Source organism: Lutjanus erythropterus, chromosome 18 (assembly GCF_056507025.1).
Source record: "Lutjanus erythropterus isolate fLutEry1 chromosome 18, fLutEry1.hap2, whole genome shotgun sequence".
NCBI classification, from domain to species: Eukaryota; Metazoa; Chordata; class Actinopteri; order Lutjaniformes; family Lutjanidae; genus Lutjanus; species Lutjanus erythropterus.
The window spans coordinates 32,756,591-32,769,435 of record NC_139334.1 but is presented as its reverse complement, the minus strand read 5'-3'; the positions used below and the strand labels follow the sequence as shown (position 1 = coordinate 32,769,435).

General features: G+C 37.4%; 1 protein-coding gene across 1 annotated transcript; it reads left to right on the top strand.

Annotated features, from left to right (window-relative positions):
- The first annotated feature begins 6,724 nt into the window (after positions 1–6,724).
- dnal1 (dynein, axonemal, light chain 1) lies at positions 6,725–12,399 on the top strand. Its single transcript, XM_084742515.1, has 8 exons — positions 6,725–6,774; positions 7,315–7,353; positions 8,494–8,603; positions 9,679–9,734; positions 9,824–9,879; positions 10,027–10,153; positions 10,604–10,744; positions 12,080–12,399. The coding sequence occupies exons 1-8, from the start codon at positions 6,772–6,774 to the stop codon at positions 12,127–12,129; spliced, it is 582 nt and encodes a 193-aa protein (XP_084598641.1). The 5' UTR covers positions 6,725–6,771; the 3' UTR covers positions 12,130–12,399.
- Positions 12,400–12,845: the final 446 nt, after the last annotated feature.

Here is a 12,845-nt window from a genome sequence, read left to right as displayed (position 1 = left end):
TCCGTCAACCTCTCTGGACGACCTTTGTCTCCGGAGCTCTCAGATTCAGTTTCAATAGCTGAGTCATCGGAGCAGAAATCTCTTTGTTGCCTTGCCTCGCAGAGACTGGCATCATGTTTAGCCCTGACTGGCATCGTCACACCGCTGTCACTGGCACCAGGACCACTAGCGTCATTCTTTTGTCGTATTGGAGGGTCCACTTGTGCTGAAGTCGATGTTGCGGCTGGTTGACCATCAAAGGACTGTTTAATCAGTCTGCATCGAGTCTCTGAGTCCTGGATGGCTGCTTTGTTCCCTGCTGCAAGAGCAACACTGATTTTATTACATTTGTTAGACTCCTGATTTACTTTCCTTCCTTGTCTAACCAACAAATGAAACAGTGTATTTTCTGTCATCACATTACGATTTGGTAAATGGGTGCTAAGTCTTCTTGGTTTGGCTGACTCCTTTCTCTGTGCTGGTAGAGCATCAGTGCGTTTGACTTTTCCTGAGGTTCTTGATCCGCTGATAGGTGGTAGAGGGATGCATGACCTTCGTCTTGGTTTAGACAAACCAATGAGATGTTTTGACCTGGTTAGGACATGCACAGTATCGGCTAACCTTACAACTGCTTGTAGATAAACAGATGGTCGCGCTTTGACGTCTGCAACAATTGGTCTGTCAATCCGTCGGACGCTGATCTCCAAAGCTTGACTTTTCCTTTCTGTAACGTTCAGTCCCCATCGTCCAGACCTTCTGTTCCTGTTCAAATCTGATCCATCCTGCTTGTTGTGAACGACTGCCTGTGAACTTTTCATCGCTTCACCACTTGTTGCATCCTTTGTCACACAAACACATCCATCTTTGACGCAGACGGACCGGACCCGCTTGACTGTCAACCTTCTTTTATTCTGCCTGTCCCTTCAAGATCCCGCCCACTCAAGTCCACTCCACACACACACACCAACACAACCCTGAGCAGTCACTTGATCTGTAACATTACCCTTTATTGGTCACCTGTAAGGATCCATACTCTTTCACAGTTGATGAAGAGCCATGCATCACCGACACACAACCACACAAAGGAGAGCCATTCTCGGGTCATGCCAGTGTAAATTTCTGATGGACAGGCTGATCTTTGACAGTTAGATGACTTCAATTCACTGGAAATTTCAGTGGTTGTCGGATGATCAGGCGGGCCAACCTTGTTTCATTGGAATCTCTATAAACACATATGACAACACAGCATGTTCAGCCAAGGGACAAGATTTTGGTATTGGACCTTAAGTGTTCTGATTTCTGATAGGCCCTGATATCTGTTATCTGGATGTCCCCAGATGCTACATGTTTGAAAGATGCTAGACGATGAGTTCTGCTTGACAATAGACCTGATTCTCATTCATCTTATCAGTCTGTCATGTTTTCTTTGTGATATTTTGCTTTTTTTCCCCTGAAATTTTCTTGTCTTCACTGTGCATAAAAAATGCACATAAAAACAAGTTTATAGAAATGCGCTTAAAGTCTGTTTCCCGTTTGAGTCTTTTTCCACGCTTTTCCTGTTGCACTGCCCCCGATGGTTGGAGTGAAGTCGTAGTTCGGTTATGATTAAGTTAGTGATAACAGTAAAGTATGCTTGAGTTGGGGTTAAGCATTGTAAAAGATCATTGGTTGCCTTTAGGTTAATGTAGAGTAAAAATCAATTTGGTGGGGAAACATGCAAAACTGGGACGTTGTCAGTCTAGCTTAGGATAAAGACTCAGGTTACATCCACACTACTGCATTTTGTTTCAAAAACAGTGTTCAGTGGGAGTCCCACTGTGGGACGAAAATGATGAGGCAGGGCAGGATGAGGCAAGGCCAACAAGGTACAAAGGTAATACAGTGATATAGCTATTTAGTTTTGATACTAAGTAATAAGTAAAGGAATATTATTACTTTTTAAAGAAGGAATAAGTAAAAGGATAGTCCAGATGTCTTTCCTCATCACAATAAAATGTGCATGCGCTCTTCCTTTGTAAATAGCCATCAGCTCTTTTAGCCGTGTCATGAAATCCACACGGCGGCTGTCAGCAGCTCAAAACTACCAGGATTAGACCTAGTCCCTAGAATGATGCTGAACTGTAAATCAGTTGTCTTTACCTTAGACTGGATGACTGTCTCTTTTCTTAGTAAAACACCAGCAACAGGAACGGTAGAAAAGCTTTAAAATGAAATAAAACAGCATAAACGGAATCAATAAAGTGACAGCCAGCCTCACAGCGTCTGCAAGCTCACAGTGCAACCAATCAGGGAATGACACAAAGTGACTGATAGACCCAATCAGGAAGCACACCTGGATGTCCGTGTCATCCCGTCCAGACTAAAACACAACCACAGTTTTAAAACTGAAACAAGTTTTAGGTATCTTAAAATGCAAGGGTATGGACACTAGGTGGAAACATAGCAAAACTTGTGTGTTTTAAAGTGAAAAGGTAGTAGTGTGGATGTTGCCTAATAATAGAGGGAAATAATTAGTGTAGCTTTGTCTGTTTGTCAAAAAAACAAAACAAAACAAAACCTACCGCCTTTCACTAATTAACACACTATTAATTAGGGGGTGGTTGTAACTCAGGGTCAGCACTTCAGTCTCCATCTCCCTCCATCCACATCTTGAAATGTTGAGCCAGTGCATTCCCAAAGTGCAGGTCCCAGACCCAAATAAATGGGGAGGATTGTGTCAGGGATGGTATCTGACATGAAAGTCTATGGCAAATCAAGTATGCGGATCACCCAGTCAGATGATCTGCTGTGGCGACCCCTTAGCCTGACTCCTGACTGTCATTCATTGTCCCTGTTGTATTTGATGCATTGATGATGATCAGTCACCTGACCAGACCATCAGTCTTCCAAACATGTCTCCCAGATGAAGCCTCATGTAAAATATTCACCACTGAGGGTATCTGATCTGTCAGTGTGGATATATAGGACAAGATCGCCAGAGCAGGAAATGGCCGGTGTGTACTGCAAACCTAAACCTGAGGTTCAGTTTCAAGTCACGTTCTCTGTTTAAGAGCTCCTAAGTGACTTTGTCCACGTCCTGGTCATTTAATTAAAGCCCTGTTCTGTTTAAATGGGGAAAGGAAGGAGGGTTTTTTAGCAGCTGTCACAGACACTATGTGCTTATTGTACAGCAGCATACACTGATTGGAATTAATCGCAAAAAGTACCATCAAATATTAAATATAATTTTGACCTCAGAATGTCTCCAATTTGGACAGGCTCTACTAAATGCTGGGTATTAATTATTCTAAAAGTTCTGTCAAACACTGTTCACCCAAGATGACTGCCTTTCAGTTAAGATAAAATCTCTCCTATCTGTTTGTTTGGACACGGACGTCACCAAACGCATTGATGCTGTACACACAATGTGTCTGAGACAGGAATCGGCTCTAGGGTTGCAGTGGACGTATTATGAGCTGTGTGTTTTGGTCCGTGACATTGTACACCGCCTGCACAAGCCGGCCAGCCTACTGGCCACGGTGAGCTCACTTCTTCCACTAACAGCCAGTGAGGTATGTGTGTGTCTGTGTGACAAGAGGTGGTTAAAATCAGATTTCAGAAAGCTGACACATTTTGTCAACCACAGTTGTGTTGCTTTCAAGGTTCACATATACGAATATTCACAGCTTCATTCCAGATTTGCTACTTGCAAGCCAGAAGTAAGTCTAAAGTCTTTACTCTCTAGTCCTTAGTCAAGTCCAAGTCAAGACTGTCTCATTAATTCGCAAGGTTACTGTTAATGTCTGTATAAAGCTAAAGAGGAGTTTTTCTTCTTATACATGTTAGATCAGTGTTTCCCAACCCTGGTCCTCAGGGACCCCTGCCCTGCATGCAGAAACGGGGCCCAGATCATTTGAATCAGGTGTGTCAGAGCAGGGAAACATCTGAAACATGCAGGCCAGAGTTTCTTTTTACACAAGTATCTGTACTTCTACTTGTTTAAGTAATATGTGTACTTTTGCCACCTCTGGTTATATTAATCTTTTTTGTAATTGTTATATAATACTTTAGGAAGGCAAAAAAGACGTCATCCAGCTGATAAGGGTCCGAGATCTAGGTTATTTTTTGAAGACAATGGCAAATGACATATTTTGCCATTTGGTTTGGAGGGTTTTCAAATGTGATGAACAAATAAAATGTATATGTATTCCTAATATGTATGGTATTTATATTACAAATGCATAAGGCACTCTGACTAATCCTTAGGATCATTATAAGTGGACGAACAATGACAGGGCATGAAATAAATATGCTGTCTTTGGGGACACAGAATTTATTAGGTCAGAATTATTGCTTTAATGGAGGCCATCATGAGAATGAATTACATAGTGCATTAGAATATAGACTACTGTTGAATATACGGGATAGTAGTTTAAAAGGTCAGAGCTATTCTTAGTAATCTGTCGTGTGGATATAGTGACTCTTTGGGATGGATCGGTATGCATAAAGACTCTTTCCCAGATATATTCCCAGAAAGGACATAAGGTGTGATGTGATGTTTTGAAGCATGGAGGGCAGCTTTAGGCACTTCATTGTGTTTCATCCACTGGAAGAACACTGTAGAGCAGTCAGTTTCAAAGACTGGGTCATGACCCAGAGGTGGGTCACCTGAGATTTTTTGGGGGTCACCAAACAAATAAAAGATGGAAGAAATTCTGCAGATATAAGATTTAAATTGGCAGTACATAATTTTTATAAAGCATTTTAAACTTGTATATTGTTTTATTGATGATTTGATAAATGCACTCATTTTGTCTTATTTATGAAGCAGGCTAAAATGTTCTATATTGTTTTATTGATAAAAGAAAATGAATAACGAGATAACTGTTAACTCAGCCAAAATGCATTTATTTCTCATTTATAAAGTGATGCATATGCTTTCAATAACACGCTTCATAATATTATAAGATGATGCAGAAATGGCAGTAAAAATGGTCAGGTATGTTCATGCACAAGTTAACTCCTGCCAAGATGTATTGATAGGGCCAACTGTGAGTTGGGTCACAATGTTTTTTCATTTTTTTAAAAAATGGGTCCCCAGAAAAAAAAGAAGAAGTTTGGGAAACACTGCTGTAAGGGGCATTTGAACACATTTTGTCCACTTTGACACTTCATGTTTTTTTCTATCTTAGGGTCAATCAAGAGGGTACTTTTGCTGTGTTTGTTGTTGTAATTGAATCTTGATTTAATAAATAAATAGATAAAATTGTAAAGAAGTTCTGAGAAGTGTTGTAGTTGCATTAGTGCATTTAGTTAGATTAACTGTTGTGCTGAGCTGCATCTTGATAAAGAGAACTGTGTGAAAATGTTAATTCAGTATAGAGAAATGTATGTTATCAGTGGTAAAAAACTGTAATGATAAATAACAGTATAACTATTCAAAAATGTGTATAACCAATTGTATACAAATGTAAATAATTGGTTTTTTTATTAAACTATATAGACTTAATTACAGTATGTTCACATTCACATTTCCATACATCAAGAGTTAATTGAAAAAACTGTCACTTTTAATTAACTTTCAGTTTGATGCAATACTGAAGTTTTGTCACTGGAGGGCGGTATTGCAATGCTGCATATAGGGTCCTCAGCCAGAGTAAAACATACTGTACATACCCAAAGTCTTAAATCTTTGTGCACAGAAATACTTGATCAGCATCACTTTGCATTATGTTAAGGTTACAATTAAGAGTCATCAACCAAATACAACATATATATTCATAAAGGAATGCACAGGGATGAATTGGCATCCTACTGGGACAATACTTTGCCTTTTTCATCCCCTTTTTCTTGCATAATGTCCTAACTCTGTAGCATGTATTGCCAAATCAGTTTATCACACAGGTTAGTACCCTCGACGGGCTCCACATTAGTGGATGCAAGGGGCTCCTTTTCATTCCCCTCCTGCACATTAAATAGTGTTAACATACGTGATCCAAATTAAATCCACCTCATCTAAGAGATCAAACTGTGATAATGAGTGAGGATTCCTTCACAGCAGATTTTTCCCCCTAAATTTTATCAACAAACATTCAAATATACAAATGCTGCAAAAATCCAGTTAAGTTGGGGGTAACATTTGCAAGCTTGTATTTATGTATGTAAAATGTATTAATTGAATCAATAAGTTAACAATGAACTTAATATTTATTGTGTTCAAAATATGTAATGAAAAATTCAACATTATTAGTTTTTCTATAATATATCAAATCTTTTACTTCTTTTGTGTTGACCGATTGAGTGTATGCAATGGTAAAATATATGCATTAACAATTCAGATTCATCACTGGAAAATTTACATTTGTGTTCAGGATTTATGGTAACATAGCCATGCCCTCTGCCAATCAACACCTGTAAAAATGTTGTCCCAAAAACCTTTCTCTCTAGAAGTATTTTTCCTTCTTTAATAGAGTGTACTACATATTTCACATACATTGCTGTATTTAGCATTCATAATGTCCTGTATCAGTGCTTCTTGAAATTGAAGATGTCTTCTCATTGGGATAAACCATTAGGAACAGCTTTCATTACATTGTTAAATGCTCTTCCTGTAATTTCACAGCAGATACAGCCACTTATGTTATAATATTTACGGTAACTATAACAAAAGTAGCCTAATTGTTATCTTCTTGATCTACAATTAAATCTTGTTTTCTTAACTGGGTCAAGCCCAGTAACAATTACACTGCGCATGCGCAGCTTGAAGGCTGCCTTTCAGTGCCATAGCAACCAGAGTAGACATCAACCATCAACATGGTGAGTGTGTTTGTTGTCGGCTCATTTTTTTTGTTGCTATTTTGTGTTTTTTAGCTAATTTATACGGTCCTAACTGTAAGCACTTATGCGAACATGTTGCGACTTCGCCCAGTGACTGAACTATGGTTGACCTTACGTGCAGCGTTGTCGTCGCTGTAAGCTAACACAGGCTAACTTTAATTAGCTCGTTAGCTAAACCTAAATGTCAGTTCGTGTGATGTGGCGTTAAGCAGCCGGCGAACTGACACGCGTGTTTGTCTGCGTCTATTTAGTTTTTTTTTTTCCCGCTGCTCAATCTTGTATCAGGAGAAAGAGGACTGGTTGGAATGACTGTTCACTCAGAATGAACTGTTTAGCAGCCAAACCCCTCAAATAAAAGTAGTTAAGACAGTGTATATTTCCAGTCTATAGCATGGTAAAGAACGTGTGCTTGATGTTACACTGTAGGTAGCTTGTCTACAGTACCTGTGTCCTATTTTGTCACTGACAACATAATGCAGCCTCTCCCTGTCTGATTGATTGTGATGGATGTGTCTGCAGGCCAAAGCAACCACTGTGAAAGAGGCACTGAGCAAATGGGTAAGTGGCAACTGGAATAAAAAGTAACCCACAATTGCAGTGTAATAACATGTTTTTTTTAAAAGCATTTTTAAACATAAATTGTCGGAGATTATTTAGAAAATTCCGTGATCAGCATTGTTAAAATCCATGAAAATTAAAGTTAGAGATAATCCTAATAAAGTCTATTTTCATGTGATATTTTAACTAATTGTATGAGTACACTTATGCACTCTAGGTTTGGGGTCTGCAGCCTGTGGCTCTGGAGCTGTATGTGGATCTGTAGACCCACTCCAGTGGCTTCCTTTGATTTTGGCACAAAAAAAAAAAAGGAAATGAATAATAATTATTTCTTTAACATTTTCATTTTTACATACAGTAGTGCAAAAGATTTTTGAGTTTTGTGCCCAACTCAAACTATGAAATTTTGAAAAAGTTTTACTAATTACTAGTCTTCTGTTGAGATAATTTACTTTTTCAGATAAACTTAAATGTTTGAGTTTTAGAATCAAACAAAAATTAATTTTAAAAAATCAAATCAAGAGATTCATGTGACAGTTAATGATGGTTAAATTTTTTTAATGTTTTTTTTCTGATCTCAAAGATTCTAGTTTGTCTAAAGAAAAGTAAATAATCTCAACTGAAGGTTATAGGTCAAAACATAAGAGTTTGAGTTGGGCTTAAAACTCAAATTTATTGCAGTACGCTGCTTTGAAATGAGTCATCTCAGTTATTCAATGTAACATGATTCTTACATTTGCTAAGTGTAAAATATATAGCCAATACACCAAATTAAATAATATGATGACAGTGGATAGTCTTCTTGAGTCTTGATAAGCTGGCTATGGATGCCAAATCAAAAGAAAGTCTTCAGGGAAAAGAGAGAATTTAATTGTTGTGGCTCCAGACAGATTTCTTTTTCTTTTGTGGTTACACCACCTGATATTTTCAGGCATATCTTTTGTTAAAACTGCTTCAGATGTCATTTTGAATTAAATAATGTATGTACAATTTAACAATGATGCATACTTTCAAAATAGGATTTTAAAAGATTTTTGAATTGTTCACCTTGTCAATCTTTGTTTGTTACCGACCTGTTTACGTAATTGTAGCATAATTGCAATTGATCGTATCTGTGTGTTTGTGTGTGTGTGCGCACAGGAGGAGAAGTCTGGGGAGAAAGTGAGCGAGGCGAAAGCCATCAAACTTTATGGTCAGGTTCCTCCTATAGAGAAGATGGATGCGTCTCTCTCGACGCTCATCAATTGCGAGTGAGTCCTGTAATAATACAGTTGCTTATTTCATCAAGTTGGTATTCATTGTTTGATATGTTTAATAGGACAACTAGTAACAATTATTTTCTTTATATATTAATCTCCTGATTATTTTCACAATTTATCTAGTAATTGTTTGGTCTATAAAATGTCAAAAAAAATGTGAATGCTCATCACAGTGTCCCGTAGCTCAGAATGATTACTTTAAATTGCCCAAACAGACCAAAACCCATATACTCTTTGTCATTTACTTTCATAAATGATAAAGTGGCAAATGTCTACATTTAAGAACCTGGAACCAGCCACCATGATGAATCATCTAATCATTACGGCTCTATGGCGAACTCTGATATTTAGAGAGCAGGGTGGCCTATGGCTTATATGTAATGTTGATTTCAAAATAAAGAAAAGCCATGTGTAATTCAGTTATTTCATGTACATTATGTTCTAATATACATGGTTATCTTAGCCAGTAACATGCTGTTTTAGGTGGATTTTTTTCTTTTTGGAACTTATTTTTATTTCTTTTTAACCATGCTCAAAGACGTAGCAAGGTCATAAATGTCTGTCGGTTTTGGCATCCCCTCAGTGGCCATACTTGGTTCTGTTAAGTAGGACTGAATAATAATTTACACCAATGAGCCCAGAGAAAATAGAAAAATACACAGGAAGAAAAAAATAACATGATCATTCATACTTATATGAGGAGGGGAAAAAATGGAAAATACAGATTTCAGTGGAGACTGGGATACAGTATGTCAGAAGCAACGTCTTTCAACTGCATTATATTATACATCATAAAATATAATTAATGCTAGCAGGTAACAATTTTTACATTATATAAGTCCAACCACTTATAATAACCAATGAGGTGCATGGATGCTTGGCTAATACTATAGATAAGAAAGAACTTCAAACAGTTCACAGACTTCTCGGCATGAAGAGAAGTTTCAGTTGCAGATTAGTTACAAGCAACTAATACAGCGATAGTGTTTAGTCACCAGTGTTTTCAACCAGACCAGCATATCATCCTTCAAATGCCTGATATTATATTACACTGTATCTTCCACAGGAAGCTGTCTCTGTCCACAAACTGCATTGAGAAAATAACTAATCTCAACGGCCTGAGTGAGTAATGACTAACTTATAATCACACTCAAACACACTCTCTTTAATGCGGTGTTATTGTAACATGATGTTGCACCGTGTGTTTCCAGAGAACTTGAGGATATTGTCATTAGGCAGGAATAATATAAAGACCCTGACTGGGCTGGTAAGTTCCATATATTTTTTCCGCCTTTCATGGCACAGTTTTTTATAACTTTTTATAACTTAAATGAGTTTTAGAAGTGGTTACACATACTAAATACATACTTTCTACATGATTTTGCATTAATTGTGTGTCCATGTGTGTGTGCAGGAGGCAGTAGGGGACACATTAGAAGAGTTGTGGATCTCCTATAATTTGATAGAGAAACTGAAGGGAATCCAATGCATGAAGAACCTCAAAGTTCTCTACATATCCAACAATCTGGTCAAAGAGTGGGGTAAGCTACATTCATATGTATAGTCACCACACATTGAAACTGAAATAGTCACAGCTAATTAGGCTGCAGATTACTATGTCTTGTTTATTCCTCGATTCATGGAACATTTATGAAGCTAAGTGACCTGTTTCAGAAAATTAAAACTCCTCCTCTTGCCTAACGTCTGTTGTTTTATTGATGGAGATAAATATGTCAGCAGTGATTTTTAAATCAGACTTTTATTTCTTCCACCGTCTGACACTGCAAGCTTTTACCTGGAAGCACAGTACCATCTTAGTATTTTGTCAGGAGTACCGCACAATGCAAAAAGTTTAATTTAGGGCAGTAAAGGTGTCTATCTTCTGAGCAAAGATCTCTTAAGTTTAGGGTAATTATCCTTATTTTTAAAGTTAATGTACTGATGATTTGTTTGTTTGTGTGGAACTCTTTAATTTGGTTTTTGTTGTGTAGGAGAGTTTGTGAGGCTAGCTGAACTGCCATGCCTTGTAGACCTGGTGTTTGTTGGAAATCCTCTGGAGGAGAAGCATTCAACTGAGGGAACCTGGATGGATGAAGCCTCTAAAAGACTGCCTAACCTGAAGAAACTAGACGGTAAGAGTTTCGCAGTGTTGAAAGACAATTCTAATTAAATACATAACTAAAACTATTTCCATACAGTTTCAGGGTATGTTGAAAGAATACGCAGTAACACTTTACTGATCAGTAATTCCTGAATAATTTCCAATCATTTTGAATTATTGAATTTAAATGAATTGACAGTATCCCCTAGCAAGTCTTTTAATAAGTCAGCTGAGATCAGGTCACTGAACACGTGTCTACAGCAAAACATGGAGTTCAGCAAATGTTTTGATAGAACACATTTCTTCTGACCAGTAAATTAAACGAATAATGAATGAATATTTACTCGAGTTTAAATAGAGCAGTTCCCTTAAAGAAATTCCTATAATTTTCCCTGTATTACTACCGAATTACATATTTCCTTCTAGGAAACTTAACAGAAACTTCATAGGATATTACTGACCCGTAAATGTTGAAATCATAAAAAACATCAGGCCTCATGCAAGAACCACTCGTACAAACAGATTCTTCTCACACAATTTAGGAGGTCCAGACCTGTGGTATTATTCTGTTTGACTGCAGTTCAAATTATAATAGAGTTCTAAATTGACACATGAAACCTGACATTAATTTAGCGACGTATTGGATGTATTTCTTCTCATGCAGGTTTACGAAGTCACTATCCAGGCGAACATCCTCTGTTACAATCGTTATAATCCCAGTGCAACATTACCTACTATGACACTTATTCTGAACTCCATCCCATGATGGATGCTTCAACTCCCTACTCCCGTTGCAGTCATAGTTGGTCTTGCTGTGGAGAGATCACTTTCACATCGAGCTATCTCTGCTTTATTTCAGTGACAGTCGAAACACGGCATTAACAGCACTCACTTTTCCCATTTCTTTGCTTTAGCATGTCTTTTTTTAGCAGGTCACTGCTGACACTAAAATGACAGGTTTTCCTTCATGGATCTCTGAAAGCAGAACTTAAAATTCCAATTTTCTAAAGGTCATCTTTTTTCTCTTTGCTGCCATTTTCATGAATGAACACTTCCTGACATTTTGAACAGGAAGTGTAGCCTTATATCATATTGTTGGGGTGTTAATTATGCGAATTAACAAATCTCATGCATGTGCGGTCTAATACAAACAGGTGCATCATTTACACAGTTATCTGAAGTTAGAAGCGTTTGTTGATTCAGGTGTGATACCAGTGTATGAACAAAAGTAAGAGAACTTTAAGATAAGAATACAGAATTGTCCACTGTGTTCTTCCTTTTCCGTTGTTGTTTTCACTGACTTGTAAAGTGTACAGAGACTCTCTGGGTTAATATGATTGATGATCTCTTTTCCTGTTGTTTCCAGGAACCCCAGTCATCAAACAGGAAGAGGATGAAGGAGATGGAGAGAGCTGAGAAGCACTGACTATCTGCACAACTACACTTCCTTCCCTAAGAGTCTTCCCTTTTTTAAGTTTTGTACAGTTTGTCAAGGTGCTTTTCTTTATATAAAATGATTTTAAACAGCGTAGACTTTGTTGTAGATCAACAGGCACAGGCAACAAATACACAGAACGTGTGTGTTTTAGAGTTGAAAAGGGACTGTTAAATCGGCAACACAGAAAGAGGTTTTGATTATAAGCACATTTAATAATGCTATTTACAGCATTAGGATTTTTTAAATTTTAATTTGTGAATTTGTGATACAACACCATTTGTGCTCCAAAAACACTAAATTTCCAATGTATTTTTAGAGTGTCCTTAATTTATATGCTTCTCTATGTTCTTCTAGGAAGAACCAAAGCACAGTGTTGCACACAAAATAGTGAGCAGCAATATTTGATCAGATAATATAATTAGCTCCATGCTGCTGGACCTTCATTAGGATTTGGCTGTAAATACCTTTCACACTCCTCTCTACATAACATCAACATGGAGGCCAAAGATGAGCTGGATTATCTTACATTTACATCATATTGGACTAAATAGTGGAATAATTCATTAGTAAAAATGATGTGGAATTATATAAATCACTCATTCTTAAGAACAAATCACGTCCTACCAAAAGACTTAAAAGACTATTAATACATATACAACATTCTAATTTCAACTTTTGGTGAACATGTATTTTT

Coding starts and splice junctions, on each gene's coding strand:
- dnal1 (XM_084742515.1), top strand. Junction 8,604..9,678: donor TCGACGCTCATCAATTGCGA/GTGAGTCCTGTA, acceptor TATCTTCCACAG/GAAGCTGTCTCTGTCCACAA. Junction 9,880..10,026: donor TAAAGACCCTGACTGGGCTG/GTAAGTTCCATA, acceptor GTGTGTGTGCAG/GAGGCAGTAGGGGACACATT.